At 38.3% G+C, this 27,218-nt stretch overlaps 1 protein-coding gene across 1 annotated transcript in view; it reads left to right on the top strand.

The window, feature by feature from the left end:
* Positions 1-1,550: 1,550 nt before the first annotated feature.
* Positions 1,551-27,218, top strand: part of ACADL (acyl-CoA dehydrogenase long chain) — a 38,757-nt gene continuing 13,089 nt past the window's right edge. Inside the window, exons 1-8 of the mRNA XM_025404837.1 lie at positions 1,551-1,878; positions 6,291-6,446; positions 8,982-9,119; positions 10,541-10,705; positions 17,495-17,561; positions 21,946-22,110; positions 23,067-23,168; positions 24,613-24,726. Coding sequence (XP_025260622.1) covers positions 1,802-1,878; positions 6,291-6,446; positions 8,982-9,119; positions 10,541-10,705; positions 17,495-17,561; positions 21,946-22,110; positions 23,067-23,168; positions 24,613-24,726 — 984 coding nt within the window. The 5' untranslated portion in view covers positions 1,551-1,801. The remainder of the gene's footprint in view (positions 1,879-6,290; positions 6,447-8,981; positions 9,120-10,540; positions 10,706-17,494; positions 17,562-21,945; positions 22,111-23,066; positions 23,169-24,612; positions 24,727-27,218) is intronic.

Genomic DNA, 27,218 nt, shown 5'->3' with positions numbered 1-27,218 from the left:
CTCTGGGTGCACATGTGCAGTAGCTTTACATCCTTGTTCATACATCTCATGTCTTATTAGCATCTTAAATCTCCATCCCGGGGTGTGTTTTTTACTATTATAATGAGTAAAAGGGTCAGTCTGAGGACAGGTCAATCAAAAGGCTCATGCTCTCTACGGGGGACATTCTCCACTGGAGATAGTTTTGCTTGAATGAGCTTACTACAGTGCAAATGCTGGGGCTTCTTGTGTTGAAGGTTCGGTTGTCACAGCCACTGCTTTTAGAGGACATGGCTACTTCCTTTCCTACCTATCCTGCCTCTGTTTGGTCCCACGAGCCAGCATCCCCTGTCACACACTACAGATGGTAGAGTAGGGATGGTAGGCCGTAAGTCCAGAATTCCAGCGAGACTGATGGAGGCTTGTGCTCGAGCCTCTGCCAACTAAAAATATTCACATTCTTCTAATTGTTTATAATTAAATCTTTCTTTTTATTTATTTTATAAAGATAGGGTCTCCCCGTGTTGCCCAAGCTGGTTTTGAACTTAGAACCTCAAACTATTCTCCTGCCTTGGTCTCCCAAAGTGCTGGGATTACAGGCATGAGCCGCCTGCCTGGTCAAACTTTCTTTTTAAAACTTCCTCTTTATGTTCTACATTCAGTTAGTTAGTTGTTGATTTCCAATGCAAAATGCCTCTTTTTCACTTCTACCATTTCAAGTCCATAGTAACTGTCCTTGATTAGTAAAATGGCCTTAACCTCTTGCTTTACTTCCTTTGAAATCCACTCTGCACATTCTTTAGAGTTCAAAAATCTTCAGGTATTTTCTATTAAAAAAAAAAATTTCAAGAGCTCAGACTTCACTGAAATGAAATGTAGATTATTAAACACCATTGGTGACTTAAATGAAAAAGTAATGGCAAGATCTGAATTCAAGTCAAGTATTATTGGAAAACTGAACTAACGTGACGGTTTTTATTTGCATACTACATATATTTTAATTTTTTTCAGCAGGTAGCCACTAATTTTTTTAAGAAAAAAATGGAAAGGGTACAATTCTTTGAAACCAGAATTTAAATAGTTGCCTACTTTAAGTAAATCAATTTCCAACGTTACAAAATAAACTTCATGTACTTTTTTCTTTTTTTTTTTTTCCTGAGACGGAGTCTCGCTCTGTCGCCCAGGCTGGAGTGGATCTCGGCTCACTGCAAGCTCCGCCTCCCGGGTTCACGCCATTCTCCTGCCTTAGCCTCCCGAGTAGCTGGAACTACAGACGCCTGCCACCACGCCCAGCTAATTTTTTGTATTTTTAGTAGAGACGGGGTGTCACTGTGTTAGCCAGGGTGGTCTCGAACTCCTGACCTCGTGATCCACTCAGCTTGGCCTCCCAAAGTGCTGGGATTACAGGTGTGAGCCACCGCACCCGGCCAACTTCATGTACATTTTTATGGTTAGGTATTTGGCGTATGTGGGGGCTCCATAGCTTTCATCCATTACTCAAAGCGCTTCAGGACCCTAAAAAGGCTCAGAGCTGCTTCGATAAACAAGAAAGAATGCTGCAAGCAAAGGCTGCAGTTTCGCTGTAAAATCCTATTGTTGACATATAAGAGGGCCGTGTTGCCTCGCTACCAGCCTGTGGCGTTGTTGGGGCTCTGGGAGGGCGCGCGCGGCGCCTTTATCAGGGCGTGTGCGAGCGTTTATTTGGGAGGACACCACAGGTGGACGCCTCAGCCGACCGTCCTCCTTCCCGGGGGCCCTGCCCCGAGTCGCCGAGTAGCCGCAGAGTCGCATCCGTCGCCCCGCCGCCCCTACTGTTCTGGCCATGGCCGCGCGCCTCCTCCGAGGGTCCCTACGCTTCCTGGGCGGCCACTGTGCGGCGCGCCCGCTGCCCGCCGTGCGGTGAGTGGCAGCCGGGACTTCCGCGGCTGCAGGCCGGGAGGCTGCGGGGCGAGGCAGCGAGTCACTCCTGTCGCTGGCTTGAGGCGGGGCGGGGCGCGCGCGGCTGGGAGGGCTCCCCAACTCCGGCGCGGGGCTAGAGCTGGCCTGGTTTCCCGGATCCCGCGGACTGGGTGCAACCAGCTGCGGGGCGGAGGAAAAAGGGGTGTCACCCGTGCGAGGCCACGTCGGGGAAAGCCAAAAGATTTCTCCAGAAGCTCATTCCGGAGCCCCATTCCAGCCCGTCTAGTTCAGCGGCCTGCAGTGGGACCCGGGAGCCTGCGTATTGGGAGGAGGTGGTCACCCACCGGGCCCGGCTGCAGGAGCGCGGGCTGCGATCTATGTCCCAGTTCGAGCTATGAACCCGTCGTTCCCCACGGCTTAGACTCGCCGCGCGGTAGTGAACTTGGGACCCGGACACGGTGCCCGGGCTGTGGCGCGGACCAGAAGTGTCCAGGGCAAGCTAGGATAGAAATGACTTGGCGAGGGTTCCATCAAACAAGGAAATTAGGTTTAGATTTATCAACAAATCCTTTAAATACAGAGGATTAATGAAGAGAGAGTCTAAGGTCTAAGTGGCTCAGTGATTCTTAAGGTGGTGTTTATAATATGATCAAAAGTTTCAGATACCGTCTGAAACATAAAATCTATTCACTGGGTAAACAAATTGAAAGCATGGAGAATTCATTATTTAATAAGGGTGAAGGAACTGGGAAATTTGCGAATGACAGCATTGGTGTAAGGTACTCTAATTTTCTTTGAGAGCTGTGAAACAAAATGCCTAGTCTTCCTGGGGAGGTTTGGGAAGACTTCACTGAGAAGGTGACTTTTCTTTAGGATACATACTTAACTCTTACCTGGAACATTATAAGACAGTGATCCTCAAACTTTTGTTTGTTTGTTTTATTTTATTTATTTATTTATTTATTTATTTATTTATTTATTTATTTTTGAGACAGAGTCTCACTCTGTCGCCCAGGCTGGAATGCAGTGGCGCGATCTCCGCTCAGTGCTGCAACCTCTGCCTCCCGGGTTCAAGCGATTCTCCTGCCTTAGCTTTCCTGAGTAGCTGGGGCTACAGGCGCGTGCCACCAAGCCCTGCTAATTTTTGTATTTCTTTTAGTAGAGACGGGGATTTCACTATATTGACTAGGCTGGTCTCGAACTCCTGAGCTCGTGATCTGCCCGCCTCAGCCTCCCAAAGTGCTGCCTCAAACTTTTTAATAACAGGACTCCTTATGCTCTTAAACTTAGAGGACCTCAAAGAACTTTTGTTTATGTAGGTTATATCTATCTTATGTCGTTATCAAAGGGTGTCTACAAAACTGAGAAACTTTACAAATATTTAGTTTATTTAAAAGTTACAATAATCTCATTACATATTAACATAAATAACAGTTTTTATGAAAAATAACTTTTCCTAAACAGAAAAAAAGTGAAAAGAGTGACATTGTTTTACATTTTTACAACTCCCTTAATGTCTGGCTTAGTAAAAAGATAACCAGATAATTATATCTGCTTCTGTATTATCCATTGGTGTAAGTTTGATTGAAGCATGGCAAGAAAATCTACCCTCAAATAGAGAACACTGGAAAAAGGGAGACCTGAGAGACCCTCTGAATGGACTGGGGGGCTACAGTTTTGTTGTAACAGCTTTTTGACCTTTAATGTGCAAAGGAATCCCTTGGAAATCTTGTTAAAATACAGCTTCTGATTCGGTGGGTCTGGGATGGGGCCTGAGACTGTGTCTTTAAAACGAGCTTCCAGGTGTGTGGAAGGTGCTGGTGGAGATTGTCTCCCTTTTAAAATGTAAAGGAGGCTTAAAAAAAATTATAGCCTAGCAAATAAGATTAGTTGCAGTTTATTGCCTTAGAGAAAAAAAAATGCCAATTTTTCCATTACAGATTTCTTCATCTTTAGATTAAGAAATACATGTTGCAATAAACTTGCTGCCACGTGTTTTGATTTTCTTCCCTCTGCATATTCTCTCCTGACCACCTTTGACTGACCTGAAAGTCTTTATTGTTTTGGCATTTCTTTTGCTTTCCTGTGTCTTAATGTATTTTACTTAAAAATATTGCAGATATTTCCTTAACACAGGATAGGCTATTCAACTTTAAGATCCAGTAAGACTCGGTTTTAAATTCTGGCTCTATTATTTACTTATTATGTTGACAAATGATTCGGTGTCTTATGGCCCCAGTTTCCTAATCTCAGCATAGTTTTTTCCTGAGGAAAACTCTCAAGTATGGAAAATTTATATGGACAAATACGTGCTTTATAGTTTTATCTCTACTAGCAAGAAAAAGGAGTCGATCATTTCCATTATAGGGATAAAGTAAATGTTAGTTTATTTAATGCAACAGGACAATGGTCAAGCTCCCCTGCATGTCTTGGTCCCCTATTATCTCTTCTTCCTAGAATCTCTGACCTCATCTACTCTTCTCAGCCCACTCTGGCTACACTTGCCTTCTTGCTCTTTCTAGAACACATCTGACACGATTCAGACATACAGCCTTTGCTCTAGTTGTTCTTTTATCCTAAAATTATTTTATTCTAGAGGTATGCCTGGCTAACTCTATCACCTTCAAGGGTTTGCTCAAATCTCACCTTTCTGGTTTGACCTACCCTGACTGCAGTATTTTTTTTCTTTCTTTTTTTTTTTTTTTGTTTTGTTTTTAGTGACAGGGGCTCGCTATGTTGCCCAGACTGGTTTCAAACTCCTCAGCTCAAGCAATCCTCATGCCTCAGCCTCCCAAAGTGCTGGGATTACAGGTGTGAGCCACCAAGCCCAGCCTACTACATTATTTCATGCAGCAACCTCTGTCTCTGCCTCCCCCCAGCCAGATACTCCTGATACCTTCTCTACTTTACTTTTTCCATAATACTTATCACCTTCTATGGTATTATATAATTTGCCTATTTATTGTTTATTGTTTATTCAGTCTCCCTTTGTTAGAATGTAAGCTTAAAAGCCAAGATCTTTGTCCTCATCTTAGTCCTTTGTTCATTATTGTATCCCGAGTTACTAGAACAGTGCCTGGCACAGAATTGGCACTCAGTAAATATTTGCTAACTAAATGAATGAATAAGCCACTAAAAACATGATAATTAGGGAAACCTTAGAAATAGGTTGTAATAGTGACTGGGTGCAGTAGCTCATGCCTGTAGTCCCAGCCCTTTGGAGGCCAACGTGGGTGTATCACTTGAGATCAGGAATTCAAAAGCAACCTGGTCAACATGGTGAAACTCTACTAAACATGGTGAAACTCTACTAAAAATACAAATATTGGCTGGGTGTGGTGGCAGCACCTGCAATCCCAGCTACTCCAGAGGCTGAGGTAGAAGAATGGCTTGAACCAGGAAGGCGAAGGTTGCAGTGAGTCAAGATTGTGCCACTGCATTCCAGCCTAGGCGACAGAGCCAGACTCCGTCTCATTAAAAAAAAAAAAAAAAGGAAAGAAACATGTAATAGTAGAGTTATTTTTTTAAAAACCGCTCTAAGTCTACTTTGATTAATTACATGAAATAGATTTTTTCTGGATAAGGACTAGAAAAGAAAAGGCAGGGTCCAACTAAGGAAGAAATACACTAAATCAGAATTTAATGCAAAATAGAAAAAGCATCCTTTGGCAAGATTTGAATATATGATAAGTTTTTTAGATGTGAACTTGAAAATGTACAAAATGATGCATAGATTTTCAAAATTTCTTTCAGGGGTACTTCAAGGGAAAAAAAGCTGAAGACCACTGAACTAAAGGAACTACAGAACAGTCTCATTTTAAGCTCAGTGTGGGAGGGATGGGAGTAGGTCCTAAATAATTCCATTTTACAGAATCTTTATCAGAGATTGATGAGTATTTTTATCTCCACCCAGATTGTCTTTGTAATGTGGCAATTACATCAACACAGTTTGCATCTTATACACCTGCAATTTGAAATTGTGTGATTCTGGTTAAAATACTAATTTTGGAAGCTTTGCATTATTTTAAACATTGTACATGATATGAAAATTTATCAGTATTACTCTATTGTACTATTTGAACTTTACATAATGTAATCCATATGTCACATGACAATACTGCATTTCACCTCAAGTCAGATCTGCGGTTAGTTCTGGGCATCGTCTTCTTTAAGGATTTGGAGATGGAGACTGAGTTGAATAATGATAAGGTACTTCTTAATTCCAGCTATATGAGGTAGATCCCATCAAAAGTGGTGGCACTCAAATTTGAACCCAGGTTTGTCATAATTCAAACTCTCTACTCGCCTGTCAAGTTTCTCTGTGAAAGAAATCCATGTTGTTCAGTGGTATTAATTCGGATATGAAGAGTAACAATTCACTTACTTTTCCTACTGCATATATATTTTTTAAGATGTTCTCATTCTGGAGGGGAAGAACGTCTAGAAACTCCTTCTGCTAAAAACTTAACAGATATAGGAATTCGAAGAATCTTTTCTTCAGAGCATGACATTTTCCGGAAAAGTATAAGGAAGTTTTTCCAAGAAGAAGTGATTCCTCATCACTCAGAGTAAGTGGCACATTTTCCTCTAATGAAATGTACACTAGGGGTGTGATAGGACCATTTCCTAGAATGCCATATATTACTATACAGAAAACATAGTATGTTCAGGCTTTATTAACATTTTTACTGCTCTTCACTGTAACACTATAAGATCCCAGGATTCTTGCAGCTTTTAAAATGAATTGTAAAATGTAATATACACAAAAAAGAAAATTTAAAAATTTGCAACTTAGTCTAAGAGTAGTACTTTTGAAAACCATGGGTAACTGGCAACAAAATACTAGTCAATTTCTTAGTCTTTCTTTTTCTGCTTCATGAATTAATTAAACTGTAAAAACACAAAAAGTCAGCATAATGCAAACCTTGGTAAGAATTGGTTACCTCTGGATATTTCTTGATTAACTAATTACTATTATTTTATTGATCAGAAACTTATCATTTCTATTACAATAAGATTTTGCTTCATTTCCAAAATTCACTCAATGCCGGTACAGATGCTCCTCAATTTAGTAAGGGTTACAAGTTGAAAATATCATAAGTCAAAAATACATTGTTATTATGTTAACACTGTTATTATAAGAACAAAAAAATCTCAGCACAGTTATATTAGAAGCAGAAATCAGAAGATTAGTAAAAATGAAGAGAGAAATGGTTCAGGAACATCATAGGTTTGTGATGTTTTACACACCTAGCCTACTACACTCCATAGTTTAGGCCAGCCTACATTAAACATGCTCAGAAAAATTACATAAGCCTACAGTTAGGCAAAATCATCTAACACAATGTCCACATTGTAATAAAGTATTAAATAACTCATGTAGTGTATTAAATATTCTAATGAAAGTGAAAAACAAAACAGTTATATAGATCCTTGAAGTAAGCATGTCTTCAACTGAATGTGTATTGCTTTTTCACTATCATAAGTAAAAAAATTATAAGTTGAACTGTCATAAGTCAGAGGCATCTGTATTTTACAAAATTTAGAATGGCTTTTAAATAGCATTAAAAGTAACTTCCGTTAGGTTTTTACTAATACCTTCTTGGTAAGAATGACCAAAATAAGCTAAACTCAGAAGCCAGAAGCCGTAACTAGTCTTTGGTGAAGAGCGACTAGCTTCTGTTTTGGGGGGTTTTGTTTGTTTGTTTGTTTGTTTGTGTGTTTGTTTTTTAAGACATGGTCTCACTTTCTTGCCGAGGCTGGAGTGCAGGGATGTGATCATAGCTCACTGCAGCCTTGAACTTCTGGGCTCAAGCAATCCTGCCTCAGCCTCCCAAAGTGCTGGGATTACAGGTGTGAACCACTGCATCAGGCTTCAACTAGCTTCTTGTAGACAAGAGAAACATGGTACACTTTGCTCTGGTACAATCTCTTTTGTTTATTTCTTCACTGCTTTTAAATTTTGTTCCAGAAAAAATCTTGAGAAGGCTTTGAAATAAAATAACAGGAGCTGACAAATTTTAAGTCAATAATAAAAATATTTCCAAAGCTACTTTAGGCAACAACTGCATTCAAAACACACATAGTAATCCAACTCTTAAAAATGTTTGTAGTGTCTCTAATTGCCTTCAATCAGTATCTTCAAACACCCCATGTCTCACTATAATCCACTTAAAAATACAAAAATTCTCAGATATTTTTTCACTATCTCCAGCTAGCCATCTGTTTCCTCATTCTGCCATTCTCATTTTTAAAGAAGAAAAGCTGAGGTTGCCTATCTTACACAAATGTCTAATGTTTTCAGAAGTTCATTTGATATAGTGCAAGGTGCTTCTTCTCTCCTGTTCTTCCTATTTAAACTGTAATGAGGTTCCCTACTTTGTCAGCTTCTATATGCTTGTCCCGCAAGGTCAGCACTTTAAGGAAATATGCCAAGGAGAATTGCCTTTTACAATACAGGTTAAGCAAATTCCCATGACGACATGCCGTAACTAAGCTTGCATGTAAGAGTACTAGCTGAGCAAAACTACATCAATGAATATCAGTGGGTATAATTTTCAAGTCCAATAAATAGTCAAGATGGGGAAAGACAATGGCAAATACAAATAAGAGGAGAGGGCTGGGTGCAGTGGCTCATACCTGTAATCCTAGCGCTTTGGGAGGCTAAGGTTTGAGGACTGCCTGAGGCCAAGAGTTCACAACCAGCCTGGGCAACATAATAAGACCCCATCTCTACAAAAGAAAATTTTTTTTTGGCCTTGTGGCATGTGCCTGAAGTCTCAGCTGCTCAAGAGGCTGAGGTGGGAAGATTGCTTGAACCCAGGATTTTGAGGCTGTAGTGATCCATGATTGTGCCACTGCACACTAACCTGGGTGACAGCCCTGTCTCAAAAAAAAAAAAAAAAAAAAAAAAAAAAAAAGCAGAAAAAAGGACGAAGAGAAGTGATCAAAGAGTCAGAGGCAAATAGAAGCATATGGCTAATGTAAATAATTACCTTAAATTAAGAATGCATTTCTGCACAAAGTCATTCATAAGTTCAAAGTTGTGGCCATTTAAATAATATGAAAAAAATCTCTGATTTTAAAATATTTGTTATTTGCAGATGGGAGAAAGCTGGAGAAGTAAGTAGGGAGGTTTGGGAAAAAGCTGGAAAACAAGGACTGCTTGGTGTCAATACTGCAGAGCATCTTGGTGGAATTGGAGGGGATTTGTACTACGCAGCTGTTGTCTGGGAGGAGCAGTAAGTATGGAGAGCTTTAAGGCTGAGTCTTGTTTTGTAAATACACCACTCAACTTTCTGAAATGACCAAAAAAAAAGTGTTTTCTAATCTTGGAAGATTGAAAATTCAGTGTAAAATGTAAAGGACTATACCACTCATGCACTCTTACACATTTTTTGAATGTGGGATAATAAGAAAATCCTTTTAAGTTGCTGAAATAGGTGCTATTGAAAATTAAAGAGATCTTTTTTTTTTTTTTTTTCCTGTCAATGCTTACGATTACTTTTTGCCCTTAGAAAAGATATTTGAAAGAGAACAGCGGAGTAGAAAAATGTTTCCATCAAATATACTAGAATTTTAATATATAAGAGCAAATAAAGATTGCAGTTGAAAAATGGGCAAAGAATTTGAAGCAATAATTCATCAAAAAAGAAATGCAAATAAGTTTTTTTAAATGCGAAAACTTCATCCTTACTAACAAATGCAAATTAAGCCTATCTGGAGGTATCATTTTGAGTATCTATAAAATTAGTGAAAATGAAAAATCCTAATACCCAGGGCTGACAAGATTGCAGTGAAAGTGACACACTATTGGTGGCTTTATAAATTAGAACAATAAATTTTGGGGGGGATTAAAAAGGTGAAAACATATTTAAAAAATATGTTCCTGCTTTTTGACATAGAATGCCACTTTGGGGAATTCATTTTAAGGAAATAATTTACTAGGAAATATAGATGCTGTGTTCAGAAATCATTGTCATGTTAGGTCACAGTTCTCCAAATGTTGAAGCAATCTAAATGTCCAGCAGTGGGAGAATGGATAAGTAAATTATGGCACATAAACAACTTGTAATATTTTGCAACTATTTCAGATTAAAATCTACATAAGAAAAAATAGGATTTTGTTGTGTCATAGAATTTATTTTTAAATTTTAAATTTTTATTTGTGTGTGTATGTGTGTCATAATTTTAAAAGAAAATAGCAAAGTACACAATTCACTCCATGACTCCATGTTTTGTTTTGTTCTGTTTTTCTTTTTTTCTATTTTTTGCTTTTTTATTTTTGTTCTTTTGTTTCTTTGTTTTACCAAGACTCCATCTTATTAGAATATATCCTCATGGCAAAGGCCGTTAGAGGAATACAGTTATTATTCCACTGTGTTAGAGGAATATAACTGCAGGTGATTCATATTTTAAAATATTTTATCTCTCAATTAAATAAGTGTTCATTGAACTCTGTTTAGCACTGTTATTGTGTTGAAACCAGAAATTTTAAAATTAGTAAAAAAAAAAAAAAAAGAGAACACAGAAATGTCATAGGTTTGTGATGAGACAGGCCACTACCAAACAGTTTGACAGGATCTTTAATACGTTGTTGTTATAATAGTCATTTTTTAATTGCTAGTTTATGCTCTAATTTTTCTTCTTTTTTCATTCTAAGAGCTTACTCAAATTGTTCAGGCCCAGGTTTTAGTGTTCATTCAGGTATTGTCATGTCCTATATTACAAACTATGGCTCAGAAGAACAGATTAAGCACTTTATTCCCCAGATGACTGCAGGCAAATGTATTGGTGCTATAGCAATGACAGAGCTTGGAGCTGGAAGGTAAGTTAATATTTAGTTGACTTTGGATTCTTGGAAGCAGTGCCTTGACATTTTCTTAGTACTTGGTTAATACATAGACTGAGCTATGTGCTAGGAGGAATGCAAAGATGAACACAGGATAATTCATGACCTCAAGTAGGAAAATAACAATAAAGCAGATTATAATGTATGCTATGTTTGAGATATTAACATAGTTTTATGCAAAGAAAATGGTAGTGTGTAAGTCGAATTTTCACCATAATGAATTTTACTTGTAGGGTGAGATTCACATGTAAATGTCAAGCAGTTTGTTACAAAGTTGTACTTGGAATTCTGGAGACAAGGATGAAGTAGCAATAGGTTTTAAAAGTCTTTCATTTCTAAGAGTTGATACAATAGGAATGAACAAGATCACGTATTCAGTTATTTGCTGGTTATTTTGTAAATGTCTTCAGTGTGCCAGGTATACAGTAGTGAACAAAACAGATGTGGCCTCTGTGCTTAATGAAGAGAAAGGCAAGAAATAAGCAAGTATATATGTTTGTAATTATAAATTATGATAAGTACTGTGAAGGAAATGTACTGTGCTATAGACTAATGGTATGTTTGTGTTTGGTGGGATATGGAAAAACAAATTTAGATATGAATGCTAACAAAGGCCTATAAAAAGTTGTATTTAAACTGAGGTTTGACAAATGGGAAGGAACCAGTTTTATAAGAATGGGGGAAAGAGCTTCCACAGAGTGGGGACCTGATCCTCAAGAGGAAAAATGAAAGACAAAAAAAGGGACAAAGGAGGAAAATCTGGGCATTATGTTTCATTTGGAATTGTATAAAAAGAGATGGAGCAAGAGAGACAGAAGGATTGAGAGTTTTAAAGAAATCCAGACACAAATAGGAAGAGAAGTCAGTTGGAAAGGCTGTAGGAAAGGAGAAAGAAGTTAGTAATGTGAAGTCCACCATGATGTTGAGAATGGAGAAGAGGTTCTGGCAGGCCTGATGATCCTTTGTGATTTCAGTAAGGTGGAGGGGCAGAAGTTACTTTTTATGGGAGTGAGGTGGTTGAGAAAACAGAGGCAGAGGACACAGAGTAATCTTTCTCAGAGCTGAGTGGTAAACAGAAATGGAAAGAGAGGGCAGTGGTTTGAGGCAAACTGGTAGGGGAAATGATGTATGTTAAAGACAGTAGCAACTTGTGGGTCAACAGAAAGCGAACAGTGCAAAGGAAGAACTTAAAGATGCCAAAGAAGTGGCAAGTGAAAATCCAGGAATTGTTTTTGCAGAGGTCAGGCCCTCATTTTTTATTGTAAAATTTTCTTTTCTAACAGTGTTATTTATTTTTAAATCTCTTAATATTCTATAGCATGACTTGCAATATGTTTACATTATATTTATCTTTTTAAGATATAAATCCCTAATTTTAGGTCAATACTAACACTTAATTTTGTCAAAGATTAAAGGCTTCTGTTCACTTCTGTTGCCTAAAAGTGTGATCTAAACAAGTAGAAATTTAACCTTCTTCCTTAAAATGTGCTTTTAATTTCATTCTCTAAAATAACTACCTGGCTGACTGCCAATATTCAGATTGAGTTGTATTAGCTCTGTGGTTAGCATGTTCCACTTCCAGCTCATTGCATGTTAGCACTCACAAAGAGGCTATAGAATAAATGAGATCTTGATTTATCTCTAATTTATACATGCAAACAAAGGTTCGTGTGATTTTTGATTTTGGTTTAAAGTCTTTGGCCTTATCTGTGGTTAAGTGTATATAATTAAGAAGGAAATCTAAGAATGAGGATGGAGAAAATAAGCAGATTTCTTTCTTTCTTTCTTTTTTTGTTTGGAAAGTAATTGAAAGTCATGAGAGGATAGTAAATAAGTCAGGTATTTAGAGAGTTGAGCAAAGAGTCCATGTGGGTAAGAGAATATAAGAACAGAGAAAAGCCACAGTTGAAGAAGAGTACTAGAATGTTGAGGAATTATGGAATTATGGTGTGAAATTGGCATGAAATAGGGAAAAACACGTGGGAAGAAAAGAAGATAGAAGATGGAATGTGGTTCATTTTGACTGCCCTCGGAGATGAATTGAGCACTGTCTGTATTTTTGGTTTGATTTGGCCTCCACAGAAAAAAAGGTTGCAATTGCTGAAAAACATCCAGAGTTTCACTGGCCCTTTCCCCTTCCATGGACGAACGCTTCATTATATATAATTACGTATCTTTGTATGTTGTATTACTTTAGCATTTTATAAATGCTTTCATATTGATTTTATTTTATTATTTTTTAAAGAAATGGAGATGGGGGTCTCGCTATGTTGCCCAGGCTGGTCTCAAACTCCTGGACTCAAGCAATCCTTCTGCCTCAGCCGCTCCAAGTGCTAAGATTATAGGTGTCAGCCACTGCACCTGACCTCATGTTAATTTTATTATATGGCTATTATAATGAGATATATGGAATATAAAGATACGATTTCTATATAAGAAGAAAACAGAAAATAATAAATGAAGTATTTTGACCAAGTTCATAGAACAAATTGTTGACAGCATTGGAGCCAGAGTGTTCTGACACCAGCTGTGTGATCTTGGGTAACAATCTCTAAGCTTCAATGTCTCTATCGGTGAAATTGAGATAATGATACTTAAGAAGATTATTGTGAGGGTCTAAACTGTTGGCTTTACTAAGTAGTATACTTTTTCATTTTTAATATTTCATATATAACATTCAAAAACTTAGGAAAAATTTACAAACTGAGCTATGCCATTACCTTTATTTCCTTTGATGTATCCCTGTATAGGAAGATTTTTTTTTTTTTTTTTTTTGAGATAGAGTCTTGCTGTTGTCACCCAGGCTAAAGTGCCATGGTGTGATCTCAGCTCACTGCAACCTCCACCTCCCACGCTCAAGCTATTCTCCTGCCTCAGCCCCTGAAGTAGCTGGGATTACGAACACCTGCCACCACATCCAGCTAATTTTTGTATTTTTAGTAGAGACAGGGATTCATCAGGTTGGCCAGGCTGGTGTTGAACTCCTGACCTCCGGTGATCCGTCTGCCTCAGCCTCCCAAAGCACTGGGAATACAGATGTGAGCCACCACGGCCTGCCTTAGAAGAATTGTTTTAATAAACTATGTGCAGACATTAGTTAGTGATACTTTATACATACTTATGATGAAAAATACGATGTTAGAATACAATAGTATTCAGGCCAGGCACAGTGGCTCATGCCTGTAATCCCAGCACTTTGGGAGGCCAAGGTGGTAGATCACCTGAGGTCAGGAGTTCAAGACCACCCTGGCCAACATAGCAAAACTCCGTCTCTACTAAAAATACAAAAATTGCCTGGGTGTGGGTAGTGTGCACTTGTAATCCAGCTACTTGGGAGGCTGAGGCAGGAGAATTGCTTGAACCTGGGAGGTGGAGGTTGCAGTGAGCCGAGATCGTGCCACTGCACTTCAACCTCAGTGACAAAGTGAAACTCCATCTCGAAAACAACAACAACAAAAAAGAATACAATAGCATTCAACTTTTATGTTCACAATCTGCATCCACCCTTTTGATGATAATCAGACTACAGATTGGTTCACATACCTGTGCCATTTAACCTATGTTTCAGATAGGTGGCTCTGTATTATACAGTCTCTTTCTGAAACTTACTGTGATATTTGAAGTGATTAGATGTGTAATGGATAAGCCTTGAATTCGTGTGTTGGGGGGTCCCCAAGACTACCCCCAGTTTCAAATGATTTGCTGAGAGGACTTACAAGACTCAGCATATATTGTACCCATGGCTACAATTTATTATAGTAAAGGATACAAAGCAAAATCAGCCAAGAGAAAGTCTCATGGGCAAAGTCCCTAGAAAGCCAATAGCAGCTTCTAGGAGTTCTCTCCCAATGAGGTCATACAGGACATAATTTCTTCAGCAAGTTGTGACGTGTGAAATGTTGTGTGCCAAGGTGTAGCTCATTAGAGACTTGGTGCCCAAGGATTTTATTGGAGGTCAGTCATATAGGCACCCTCTTCCTGGCATGTACCAAAAGTTCAGATCCCCAGAAGGAAAGCAGGTATTCAGCATAAGCCTAATTGTTTGCACAAACAGTTTATACAGTAAGCCACTTTTATGGATACTGGGAATGCTGAGAACTCTCCTGAAATCCGGATTCCCAGATGCTAGCCACAGACAATGTTGCAACAGGCCTTTCTAAGGATAGCACTCTCAGGCCTGCTCTATTAATTCTTCTCTGTATACTTGGCATTTTAATAATATAATTTAACAAATGTTTATTGAGTGCCTGTTATGTACAAAGCAGCATGCTAGGCACAGAGCATATAAATATGATCTTGATACACCACGTGTTTTCAAAAAACTTGAGTCAGATAAGTGCAGTATGTGGGAAAGATAATTGCTTTTTATTATAATTGCAATTGAAAGTAAATGCTCTAAGAGAGTATACTTGTTGCCTGATGGCATCTGTGACAAATTATCACAGACTTCGTGGCTTCAGACAATAGAAATTTATTCTCTTACAGTTCTGAAGGCTAGAAGTCCAGAATCAGCATCGCTGGGCCCAAATCAGGGTATCAGCAGGGCCACACTTCCTCCAGAGGTTATAGGGGAGGATCCACTCCTTTCCTCTTCTATCTCTTAATGTCTGTTTGGCATTCCTTGCCTTGTGGCCTCATCACTGCAGTCTTTGCCTTTGTGGTCACATTGTCTTCTCTTCTGTCTATGAAATCTCTCTTTACCGCTCTCTTATAAGGACATTTCTGATTGCATTTAGCGCTCATCCAGATCATTCGTGATAATCTCTCTATCAGAACATCCTTAAATTAATCACATCTGCAAGACTGTTTTTCCATGTAAGGTAGCACAGCCTCTAGGGTATAGGACCTGATATCTTTGGGATCATTATTCAGCCTAATACAGAAAGTGATTTAAAAAAAATGCAACTGGGTGCGGTGGCTCATGACTGTAATCCCAACACTTTGGGAGGCCAAGGTGTGCTGATCACCTGAGGTCAGGAGTTCAAGACCAGCCTGGCCAACATGGTGAAACCACGTCTCTACTAATAACACAAAAAATTAGCCTGGCATGGTGGCCTACGCCTGTAATCCCAGATACTGAGGTGGCTGAGGCAGGAGAATCACTTGAACCAGGGAGGCAGAGGTTGCAGTGAGCCGAGATTGTGCCATTGCACTCCAGCCTGGGCAACAAGAGGGAAACTCGGTCTCAAAAAAAAAAAAAAAAATGCCGAGGGACGTAAAATATAAACACCACTGTGTTACTCTGTTTTTGTGTTGCTATAAAAAAAAAACCCTGAAACTGGGTAATTTATAAAGAAAAGAGGTTTCAGTGGCTCACAGTTCCACAGGCTGTATAGGAAGCATAGCTGGGGAGGCCTCAGGAAACTTACAATCATGGCCGAAGGCATAGGGGAAGCAGACATGTCCTACATGGCCAGAGAAGGAGGAATAGAGAGAAGAGGGATGTGCTACACACTTTTAAACAACCAGATCTCATGATAAGTAACTCACTAACACAAGAACAGCAAGGGGAAAGTCCATCCCTATGATCCAATCACCCCACCAGGCCCCCTCCTCCAACACTGAAGATCATAGTTGAACATGAGATTTGGGTGGGGACACAAAGCCAAACCATATCACCCACATAAAGAATAGGAAAAATTACACAAGTAATGTGGACTATTTATATACTGTGCTGTTTATTGTAGGATATTTAGATTTTGGGACCTAAGTGTTTTAACAATAGGGGATTATTTTTTTAAATTATGGTAAATCCATGATGATGTTCTGTTCAGCTAATAAGAAGTCATTAGATATTGTTAACAGATCAAAATCATATTATATGGTTCCAGTTTTATAAAAATGCATATATATGTATAGTTATATCCATAGGAAAATATTGGAAAGATATACCTTTAAAATGTTCATTCCAGGAGATAAAATTATTTTTAAAATTATTTTTCTCCTTTGGAATGCTCTCTATATTCTTAATATTTTCTTTAGTAATATTTGCTTCTTTTATATTTAGAAAAATAATCTGTTCTACGCTTAGAGCAGGTTTGTTAGAAAAAAAATGGCATTTGAGACATGCTCTTTTTTTTTTAAGATAAATTCTCACTGTGTTACCCAGACTAGAGTGCAGTGGCATGATCATGCCTCACTGCAGCTTCAACTTCCCAGGCCCAAATGATCCTCTCACTTCAGCCTCCCAAGTAGCTGAGACCACAGGCATGTGCCACCACACCCAACTAATTTTTTAACTTTTTATAGAGATAGAGTCTAGCTTTGTTTCCCAGGCTGGTCTCAAACTCCTGGGCTCAAGCAGTCCTCCCGCCTCAGTCTCCCAAGGTGCTGGGATTATAAGCATGAGCTACCACGCCCTGCCTAATAGCTAAATTTTAGATCAATAGAGATAGGGGAAGGAACCAAGGTGTTTAAAGGCAGCAAAGTACATGGTGACACGTAATCTCAGGGATACAGTGAGGTTTGAAATGTTATGTGAGTCCCATTGGGGTCTTGAATGTTAGTTAGGTTTCGTTATACTACTGTACAAAATCTGGCTAGTTTATATAATAAATCTTAATCATATATTCATTTGTGTAAGTGCTTTAGAATATAATAGATCAGCATGGTTTTTCAGTGCAATTGTGTGAACATTCTTAATATTCAGCAATTTTATAATGGTGTAGCCAGTTTGAATAATCTAATTTACATACATACTTATATAATTTACATAATTCAATTTTTATCATTTGATGAATTGTTTATCGTTTCTTTCGATTACAGTGACTTACAAGGAATAAAAACAAATGCTAAAAAGGATGGAAGTGACTGGATTCTCAATGGAAGCAAGGTGTGTAGAGAGGGACTTCTATAGCCTTTCTTTTCAGAGTCATGCCATGGGTAACAATGTCTCAGAGACAACTCATTAATTCTGTTAAATCTAGGGACTCATGCAGGAATTGAATTTACCTAAGCTGTTTTGGAGACAGCAAATTTACAACAAATATTACTTAAGATCTGTGGTAGCTTCTTCTATGTTTCATTTTGCATGCCCCCTCACTAATATGGCAAAGGTTGTTTTAGCTTCCAAACAGCCCTTATCAAACCAGAAAAAGACAAGGTGAGACTCACATTGCTCAAATGTGGGACAAATATTAATAATACTTAAACTTTATGTTGATAAAAGATTGGGGGAAAAGCTTTCTCATGTAGATCAAGAAGAATTTCAAAAGATTCTAGGAGAAGGACCGGCACAGTGGCTCACACCTGTAATCCCAGCACTTTGGGAGGCTGAAGCAAGAGATTGCTTGAGCCCAGAAGTTTGAGACCAGCCTAGGCAGCAAAGTGAGACCCTGTCTCTACAAAAGTAAAAATTAAAAAAATTAGCTGGGCATGGTGGTGTGCCCTTTGGTCCCAGTTACTCACTCAGGAGGCTGAAGAGGGAGAATCACTTGAGCCAAGGAGGTTGACATAGAGTAAGACCCCCCTCAAAGAAAAAAAAAGATCCTAGGAGAAAAAGATATCAGTGATACAGTGATAGAATTTGAGAACCATTCAGTTCTACTAAATCAAACAACTCACTGATAGAATTGGAGAGTGCTTCCAATTAAGGTTACAGATGGGCTCAGGATCCCTGATATCAATGAGGGCAAATGCATTTGGTATCACCGAGGGCAAGTGATATTACCCACCTAAAATAGTATCTGGTATATACTCAGTAAATATTTGTTGTTGACTGAGTGTTACGTGAAGGAAAGATGATCATTTTATTTATGGTTATAAAACAGTCTTTCTGAAAATATGTGCCAAGGTCTGTTGAAGAATTAGTTTTTATATGTTTGTTTGGGCTAATAGCTCTGTATTTACAAAACTGAATCATTGGTGTTCTTCAAATATACTTTAATAAATATTTGTCTAAATAATTTATCCTAAGGATTATAATTAAACAGATGATAGCACCAATATATAATCAGTTAACTCCTCGCATACAGAAGGCTTGTTTTGAAAGAGAGTAGGATATTTGGTTCGAAGTGAAATGGGAACCACATTCTCTTATACCTCTAGCTCTCTAAGCAGGCCTCATCTGCTCAGCCATAGTGTTTTGTGGGAACCACACAGGAAAAGTACCATTGACTCTGTTTCAAAAACTCTATTAGAAATAACAAAAAATTGAAAGCAAGTAAAAGTAAAGGAATGGGTAAGCAAATACAGTGCATCTGAACGAATGTGCAGCCATTAACATTAGCACCACAAAGTTTTTAACGGTACAGGAAATAATTATACATTAAGTGAAAAAACAGGAGATAGAATGCAAGTACAGAAACATTTTTACTATATTAAAATTAAAAAGATGAGAAAGGAAATTATGAATGATAGTTGTATTATATACTTATGGAGGATTATATTTTCCCTTTTCTTTAGAATTTTACATTCTCTATATAATATCTGCAATGAGTTTCTGTTATTTTATAAGCATTTAATATCCTACCACCACCCCAAAATGTTGACCCTCATTAGAGGTAATTTCAGCCCTATTCAAACTTCTGAGTGTCATAGTTAGGAAACAAACTGAGAAAATCCACTGGCAAGGAAAATTCTCATATAACTCTGTTAGAAAGGGGGATCCACCATGGTGTTAAAATTCACATTAGGTCACACTGTTGTAGAAATGGTTCAGATTTTATTGATCCTTTGCTGTAATTACTTCCAATAAGACCTTCTGGAGAACTCCACTTGATTTACCAAATTGAGCTCAGCGTATTAAAATGAATAGTTTTTGCCCAATGAATTGCTCCTCCCTTCCTTTCCATTCCATTGTTTATTTATTATCTGTAGTTAAAACGTGTATGAGACCACTTTAGAGCATATTGTAGATACTAATTCCTGGATGCTGTGTGATGCAAAACAAACAAAAAGCACTCATAGCATTTCAACTGTGGCAGCTACACAGATATTAGGAACTACACAGAAAGGTAGGAACTTGGTAGACTTTTAAGATTTTTGAGCAAGGGAGTGGTGTAATGGAGCAATACTGTTGAAAAAATATTTTTGCCAAGATGTATAGAAATTTTTTTGAGGAAGATCTTTTTCAAAATACATTTTTAAAACATCCTTTGGCCTCATCTGTGCCAAAAAGAATTCTAAGCACTTAAGATAGATATATGAATAGGAAATGGCTAGGAGCTCCTAGTAAGGAGGCATGTTGATGATCTTTTATTATTGTGTCACCTATAACCATACTGCCACCACTATCTTCATTTGCTGTTGTGTAGACAACACTAATGTTATTTGCCCATTTTTCATTATTTGTATGTTTCAGTGCTGTGCATTTTAGGTGATGGGAGTAACCAACATCATTTTATACCCCTACTATTTCAAAGGGAGAGAGATTAAAAACAGATCATTTTGGTAAATTTGAGGTGTTGTAGGAATGCTTAACCCAGCCTGGAGAATTTGAAACCTTTTGGCCAGTCTGATGTCTAAACCGTCCAGGATGAGTACAATTCATTGTAGCAGAGTTGGGAAAGGGCCTTTCCCAAGTAGCAGAAACAAGATTTTCAAAGACTCAAAGGTCAGGAAGATCTCGCAATGTGATGGACAGCAAATAATTTAGTAGCTGACTGGAGAACAGGAAATTGGGGAGAGTGGGACAAGCAATAAGGCAGGTAAGGAGAGGTAAGCTAGTGCCAGTTTGTGATAAGTTTTCTATTTCCTGCTAAGGGTTTTGAATTTACCCTGAAGCCTATTAGGAGCTATTCAAAAATGTTTAAGTGTGAAGGCAATATGATCAGATTGCATTTAGAAAATTCTCTCTGACATCATGATGAATGATACAGCTGTAGAGAGATCAGTTGTAGGAACTTAAGAAATGATGAGGGCTGGAAATAAGGTAATTACAATAGAATTGAAAGGAAGTGAATAAATTCCAAAAGTATTAAGATGGGTTAGAAAAAACTAGATGCTGAATTGAATAAGAAGCAGGATGACAGTGTAATCTATTGAAGCATTCATTGAGATAGGGAAATAGGTTGATAATCAGGATTAGATAGGAGTAGGGGTGGGAAGGAGTATGTCCCACCCGTGAGTCATCAAGTGGAACTGTTCACAAGCAAGTACATATTCAGGTCCAGGTCCTATCAAGAAATGTGGCTTACCAGGAGTTCGAGGCTGCAATGAGCTATGATCACACCACTGCACGCCAGCCTGGGTGAGAGAGACCCTGTCTCTAAAAAAAAAAGAAAGGAAACATGGCATAGATAAATATTTGGAGTCATCAGCATGTAGAGGGTGACTCAAGCCATGAAAATGATTGAGATGAACCAGGAAAGAGGCAGAATGAGAAGATAATTATTAATATTTGCTTGGAGTATATTTTGTTTTCTGAATCAATATCATCTGATAATCCCTCTCATTTGGCTTGTCATTTTTCCCTCCTTAATCATAGTTTCCTATTTAGGCCATTTTAAAGGAAGCAGGATATCAATTACAAAAATCAAAAATAGTCCTTTTCAAAAACTGATACATCTGAGAATAAATAATATAGCGCCATTTACAGCAGATTTTCTTTCTTTTTATTTTTCTTTTCTTTTCATTTTTTTTCTAGAGACAGGATCTCACTCTGTCACCCAGTTTGGCGTGCAATGGTACAATCATAACTCACTGCAACCTCAAACTCCTAGGCTCAAGCGATCCTCCTGCCTCAGCTTCCTGAGTAGCTTGGACTATATATAGGTGCACACTACCATATCAGCTAATTTTTAATTTTTTTGTCTCTGCTATTTTGGCAAGGCTGGTCATAACTCCTGAGCACAAATGATCCTCTTGCCTCGGCCTCCCAAAGTGCTGGGCTTCCAGGTGTGATCCAGCAGGCCCTGCCAGATTTTCTTTTCTTACCAGTGTCTTCCTTCTAAAATACAATTTATCGTCATAATAGACAATTTGGTTTCATTTTTAAAGAACATAATAATCTCTGCTTATTATTATTGTGTATAATATTAATAGTGAAAAGAAAATCTATAGGTTTCATTCTTTGAAGCATTAAGTAATTTTTCCCCGATCCTTGATAACATCATGTGTGAATAATCAACTCTGCAGATATTTGGGTAGGGTACCGAGAGAGATATCGAGCATGTCTTGTCTGTTTTAGTTTTCTGGAATGTGCTTTCTCCCAATCATAACTTGCACATAGACTTGAATTATCGTGGTGCATTACTAGTGTACTTGGGGTTTTACAGGTGTTCATCAGTAATGGGTGGTTAAGTGATGTTGTGATTGTAGTTGCGGTCACAAATCATGAAGCTCCCTCCCCTGCCCGTGGTATTAGCCTTTTTCTGGTGGAAAATGGAATGAAAGGATTTATCAAGGGACGAAAGCTACATAAAATGGGATTAAAAGCACAGGTGAGTGATAATGTAAATCATATTCAGATACTAATTGAGTTTACTATTAATCAGATAGGAGACTTATAAAGAGGATTACATGTGGCACAATTTTATTTCCTATGCTGAATTCCTAAAATATGCTTTTCTGATGTGGTAATGAGATTTATTCCCATTTATACCTCTCTATCTCTTTCTGATGGTCAGCAATAGAAATGAATCAAGGTATTTTGAATATCTGCTTTTAGAAATGGCAGAATTAACTGCATGGTAACAAGCCATCTATTTGTAAAATGTATTAAAGAAAAATATGAAGTAAAAATAGAAAGTGTGGCCAGGCACGGTGGCTCACACCTGTAATCCGAGCACTTTGGGAGGCTGAGGCCGGTGGATCACCTGAGGTCAGGAGTTCGAGACCAGCCTGGACAACATGGTGAAACCCTGTCTCTACTAATAATAAAAAAATTAGCCGGGTGTGGTGGCAGGCACCTGTAGTCCCAGCTACTCTGGAGGCTGAGGCAGGAGAATCACTTGAACCCAGGAGATGGAGGTTGCAGTGAGCCGAGATCACGCCACTGCACTCCAGCCTGGGCGACAGAGTAAGACTCCCTCTCAAAAAAAATAAATAAATAAAACAAACAAAAAAACAGAAAATGTTCTTTCTATACATTACCAAAAACACATGTTTTGCTTAATATGTATTAGAAATCCTTAGTTCCAAGTACCTTGAGAACTGGACAGTATTAGAGCTGGAATGATAGTGTGTTGCAGTAGGAAAGCCACAAGTTTTGGAATCAGATGGCTGTGAGTTCAAATCCCTGGTTTACCACTTACTAGTTATGTTCATTTACCACTCCAACTTGGCTTCCAATTTGTTTTTTGGTTTTTTGGAAAAAATAATATTCACTTCAATATTCACTGGGTTATTGGAAGATTTAAATGAGATCACTCTCTACATTTTTTGTATGGTCTTTTAGGATACTGCAGAACTATTCTTTGAAGATGTACGGTTGCCAGCTAGTGCCCTACTTGGAGAAGAGAATAAAGGCTTCTATTACATCATGAAAGAGCTTCCACAGGTCAGAAGTGTTTAAAGATTCCATCTTTTGACTAAATAATGAATTGGAATAGAATAATATAGAAACACGCTATTTCTATATTATGCATGCAGATTTATACATGCAAAACTTGTGAAATAGCTAATCATTTGAGTATTAAAGTTGTAATAAAAGTATGAGTTTTATAGGGTAGATAAGTAAATAACTGAACTCAGTAATATCCAATCAAAGCTTATAAAGTGAGTAGGAAAAGCTGAGCACAGTGACTCATGCTTGTAATCCCAGCACTTTGGGAGGCCAAGGTAGGCAGATCACAAGGTCAGGAGATCGAGACCATCCTGGCTAACACAGTGAAACCCCGTCTCTACTAAAAACACAAAAAAAATTGGCTGGGCATGGTGGCGGGCACCTGTAGTCCCAGCTACTCGGGAGGCTGAGGCAGGAGAATGGCATGAACCCAGGAGGCGGAGCTTGCAATGAGCCGAGATCCCGCCACTGCATTCCATCCTGGACGACAGAGCGAGACTCCGTCTCAAAAAAAAAAAAAAGTGAGTAGGAAAAACAGATATTTCAGTTCTGTGATTCCTTCTTAGAATGATTTTAGTTTCTTAACTACAATTCAAAAACTTAGCTCTTTGTAAGGAAATGTCATGTAAAACATTTGATAGTTTGCCAGTTTTTAAATAACAACTGTGAATCAAAGGGAAAAGTGTAAAATTCAGACTGAAAAGTTTTAGCCACATAGGGTCAGTCCCTAAACAGCTATGGTTTTAAAGTATGGTTGACAAGTGATTATTGAGCCTCAGATGCCAGTGTAAGGGGGTACTCCTGCCTAGTGACTGCCATGAAAATCACCAGCATGATGGATTTAAACTAAGACTACTTTTACATTAATAGGTAGAATTTAACTTATATGCTGTAAGATGTTTATTTCCACAGATATATTGAGTCATACAGTGTGCAGAGATTAATAACCTGAAATAAGCAACTAGGGATTGTTTTTAACTCATATGTGAGTAAAGAGAAGAAAAAATTAAATAAATTGCATATATATAATGAAGACAGTCATTCGTGGGCATGGTGTTATGCGCCTGTTATCCCAGCTACTTGGGAGGCTGAGATGGGAGGATCACTTGAGCCCAGGAATTACAGGATGTAGTGAACTGTGATTGTGCAACTGTACTCCATTTTTAGTAACAGAGTGAGACTTCGTCCCTTAAAAAATTAAAAAGATTTAAAAAAAATAAAAGCAGTCATTCATAAAAATAAAGGATTTGCTTTAGAAAGTGACAAGAGGTATGTCAAAAGAATCTCATAAATCTGTTTTCTTATAAAGAGTTAAGACATAAATTAATCTTTATGAGTTTATTATAAAGTTAATTTATAGGATTTATCGTAATTGAAATTGTGTGAAAATCACTTGCATAATTAGAGTAATGTTTAAGACCTAATTTTTGTGTTATAGGAAAGGCTGTTAATTGCTGATATGGCAGTTTCAGCTAGTGAGTTCATGTTTGAAGAAACCAGGAACTATGTTAAACAAAGAAAAGCTTTTGGCAAAACAGTTGCCCACCTACAGGTAAGCTTGTCACTGTGGTTTAGTATTAGATGATATCAACTTACTCATCTGAAATGGCCTGGGGTAAACAGAAGTTTGGGGTTATTTTCATGTAAGGTGATATTAGAAACCATGGAAGTGGATGAGATCACTAAGGGAGAGTTGGTAGAGAGTAAGACAGGAAGTGGTCTTAGGACACAGTCCTTGAGGAAGACTACAAGATTTAAAGGTAGAATTCATATTTGGAATTCATATTGTCTGATTAGGAGGAGCCTGTAAGATGACTGATAATGAATGAATAGTTAGAAAGGAGAAAGCAAATTAGGAGAACTTTGTCACAGAAGCTGGAAGGAAAGAGCATTTCATGGAGTAGGGAGTGGGATCAAATGCTGCTTAGGGGAAAAATAAGATGAAGAGCAAAGAGTGCTCATTGAATACAATGATATGGAGATTATTTAGTAAGAGCCATTAATGGACGTGGAGGGTGACAGACCCAAGTGAGTAGACAGAAATGAGGAAGTGAAACAATACTGATGGTAAGCAGCTCTTTCTTGAGTTTGGCTGTGAATGGTAGTTGAGTGAAAGGGTGGTGCGGGAAGAGGGGGAGGGGAAGGAGATTTGAGAGTCAAGGGAGATATTTGGGAGTTATTAATTTTTTGTCGTTATTTTTAGGATGGGGATGTGGGTGCGTAGTTTAATACCTACATATAAAGAAAGGATTTAATAAACGGGGAAAGGTTGTAGATAGGAAGGAAATAATCAACTGCATAAGGTCTTTGAGAAAGGGTGAGTTTGTGGATGTGGACACATGGAAAGACAGGCCTTCCCATCAACAGGAGAGGGATTCCTTCATTTGCACAGGAAGAAAGGAGCAAAGGACATCTATGAGTTCAGACAGATACATCACTCTGTTGGTAGAAAACTGCAAAAGTTATTTATAGAAGACTTCTCTTTCTTTAAATAACGTGGCCACGCACAGTGACTCACACCTGTAATCTCAGCACTTTGGGAAGCTGAGGCAGGCAGGATCACTTGAGGTCAGGAGTTTGAGACCAGCCTGGCCAACATGGCAAAACCCTGTCTCTACGAAAACTACAAAAATTAGCCAGACATGGTGGTGCATGCCTCTAATCCCAGCTACTTGGGAGGCTGAGGCAGGAGAATCACTTGAACCCGGGAGGTGGAGGTTGCAGTGAGCCGAGATTGCACCACTGCACTCCATCCAGCCTGGGCTACAGAGCAAGACTCCATCTCAAAAATAAACAAACAAACAAATAAATAAATAAATAACAATAGGGAAAGTTAGTCCTTGAAAGACAGGTGAGTGAAGGAGGCATGGAGGTGTTGGAGAAGGGTGAGGGAGGTACGAAATACCTTCTTCAGAATGAGAAACTGAACTTTCTGCTTTTTGTGTATCAATCAGCTTTATGATAAGAGTTTAGCTTCCCAGGTACAAACATAGAGAAAAGACAGATGATTGTGTTTACCTAGGGTTAAGTTTCCCCAGGAACTTGAGGGTTTTTGCAAAAGAACTCAGTATATGGTGGCCACAGTCACTAAATATGCTAATTAAATTTTAGACCCTATAGTTTCTTTTTAAATGAAGGAATAGTTTATAATTCCTTCATGCGGTCATCAAATTGGTGAAACATTTCACCAGCAAAAAACCTGGAGTTGGGATTTGACTTAAAAATTTTTCAGTAGAATGACTGGCTGAAAGGCTTTGTGAAGGGAAAGGTAGAAATGAAACAACTTGGTGGCTTTTCAGGACCAGCATTCTAGAAATTATGTTCAAGTGTGGTTTATGTCCTAACCCAGCTACTTGAATCTCTGTAGTCTAGGCATGTTCTCTCTCTCAAAAATAGTTTCCTATTTGTAAATTTATAAAATGTGTTTGATTTGCAAAATTGTGAAATCTTATGACTATAAATCTTTAAAATTTATAACGTTTGTAAATATTTATAAAATATTTCCCTATTTGTGAATATCAGAGATTGCCTCATAGCGTTGTTGTGAGGATTATGTTGTAGAAAAAACTGGGTTCTTGTCACATGACCGGGATAATTTAGGCACGCAGACACATTGTAGGTTGACTAGGGCAGGATTTATTAAATGAAAATGAAAAAGGAACTCTCAGCAAAGCGAGACAAAGTCTTGCTAGCAGGTCTCCCACCTTACAGATTGAATCCTAGGTCAGCACACAGGAACAAGAGAGGCTAGGCTCCTCTCCTCTGCAAGCGGTGTGAACTTCCCGAGGCTCCACCCCATCCTCCCAGTGCACAGGCATTATTCAGAAAGGATCAGTTGGGAAAGGGCAGCCTTCATCTGGGACCAGCAGTCGGGGTTTTCAGCCTTTAGGCTGTTTAGGCTTGAAGGCAGGGTTTTGCCAGAGACCCTGGGCTGTCACCTGTCTCTATCAGTTAGATAGGGTAATATACATAAAGCACTTGGAATATTGCTTGGCAAAGTAAGCCCTCATTAAAAATTAGCTGTTACCCTTATTTTATTTCTTA

The sequence above is a fragment of the Theropithecus gelada genome, chromosome 12 (assembly GCF_003255815.1).
Source record: "Theropithecus gelada isolate Dixy chromosome 12, Tgel_1.0, whole genome shotgun sequence".
Classification (NCBI taxonomy): Eukaryota; Metazoa; Chordata; class Mammalia; order Primates; family Cercopithecidae; genus Theropithecus; species Theropithecus gelada.
This window is presented reverse-complemented; position numbering and strand designations above follow the sequence as displayed.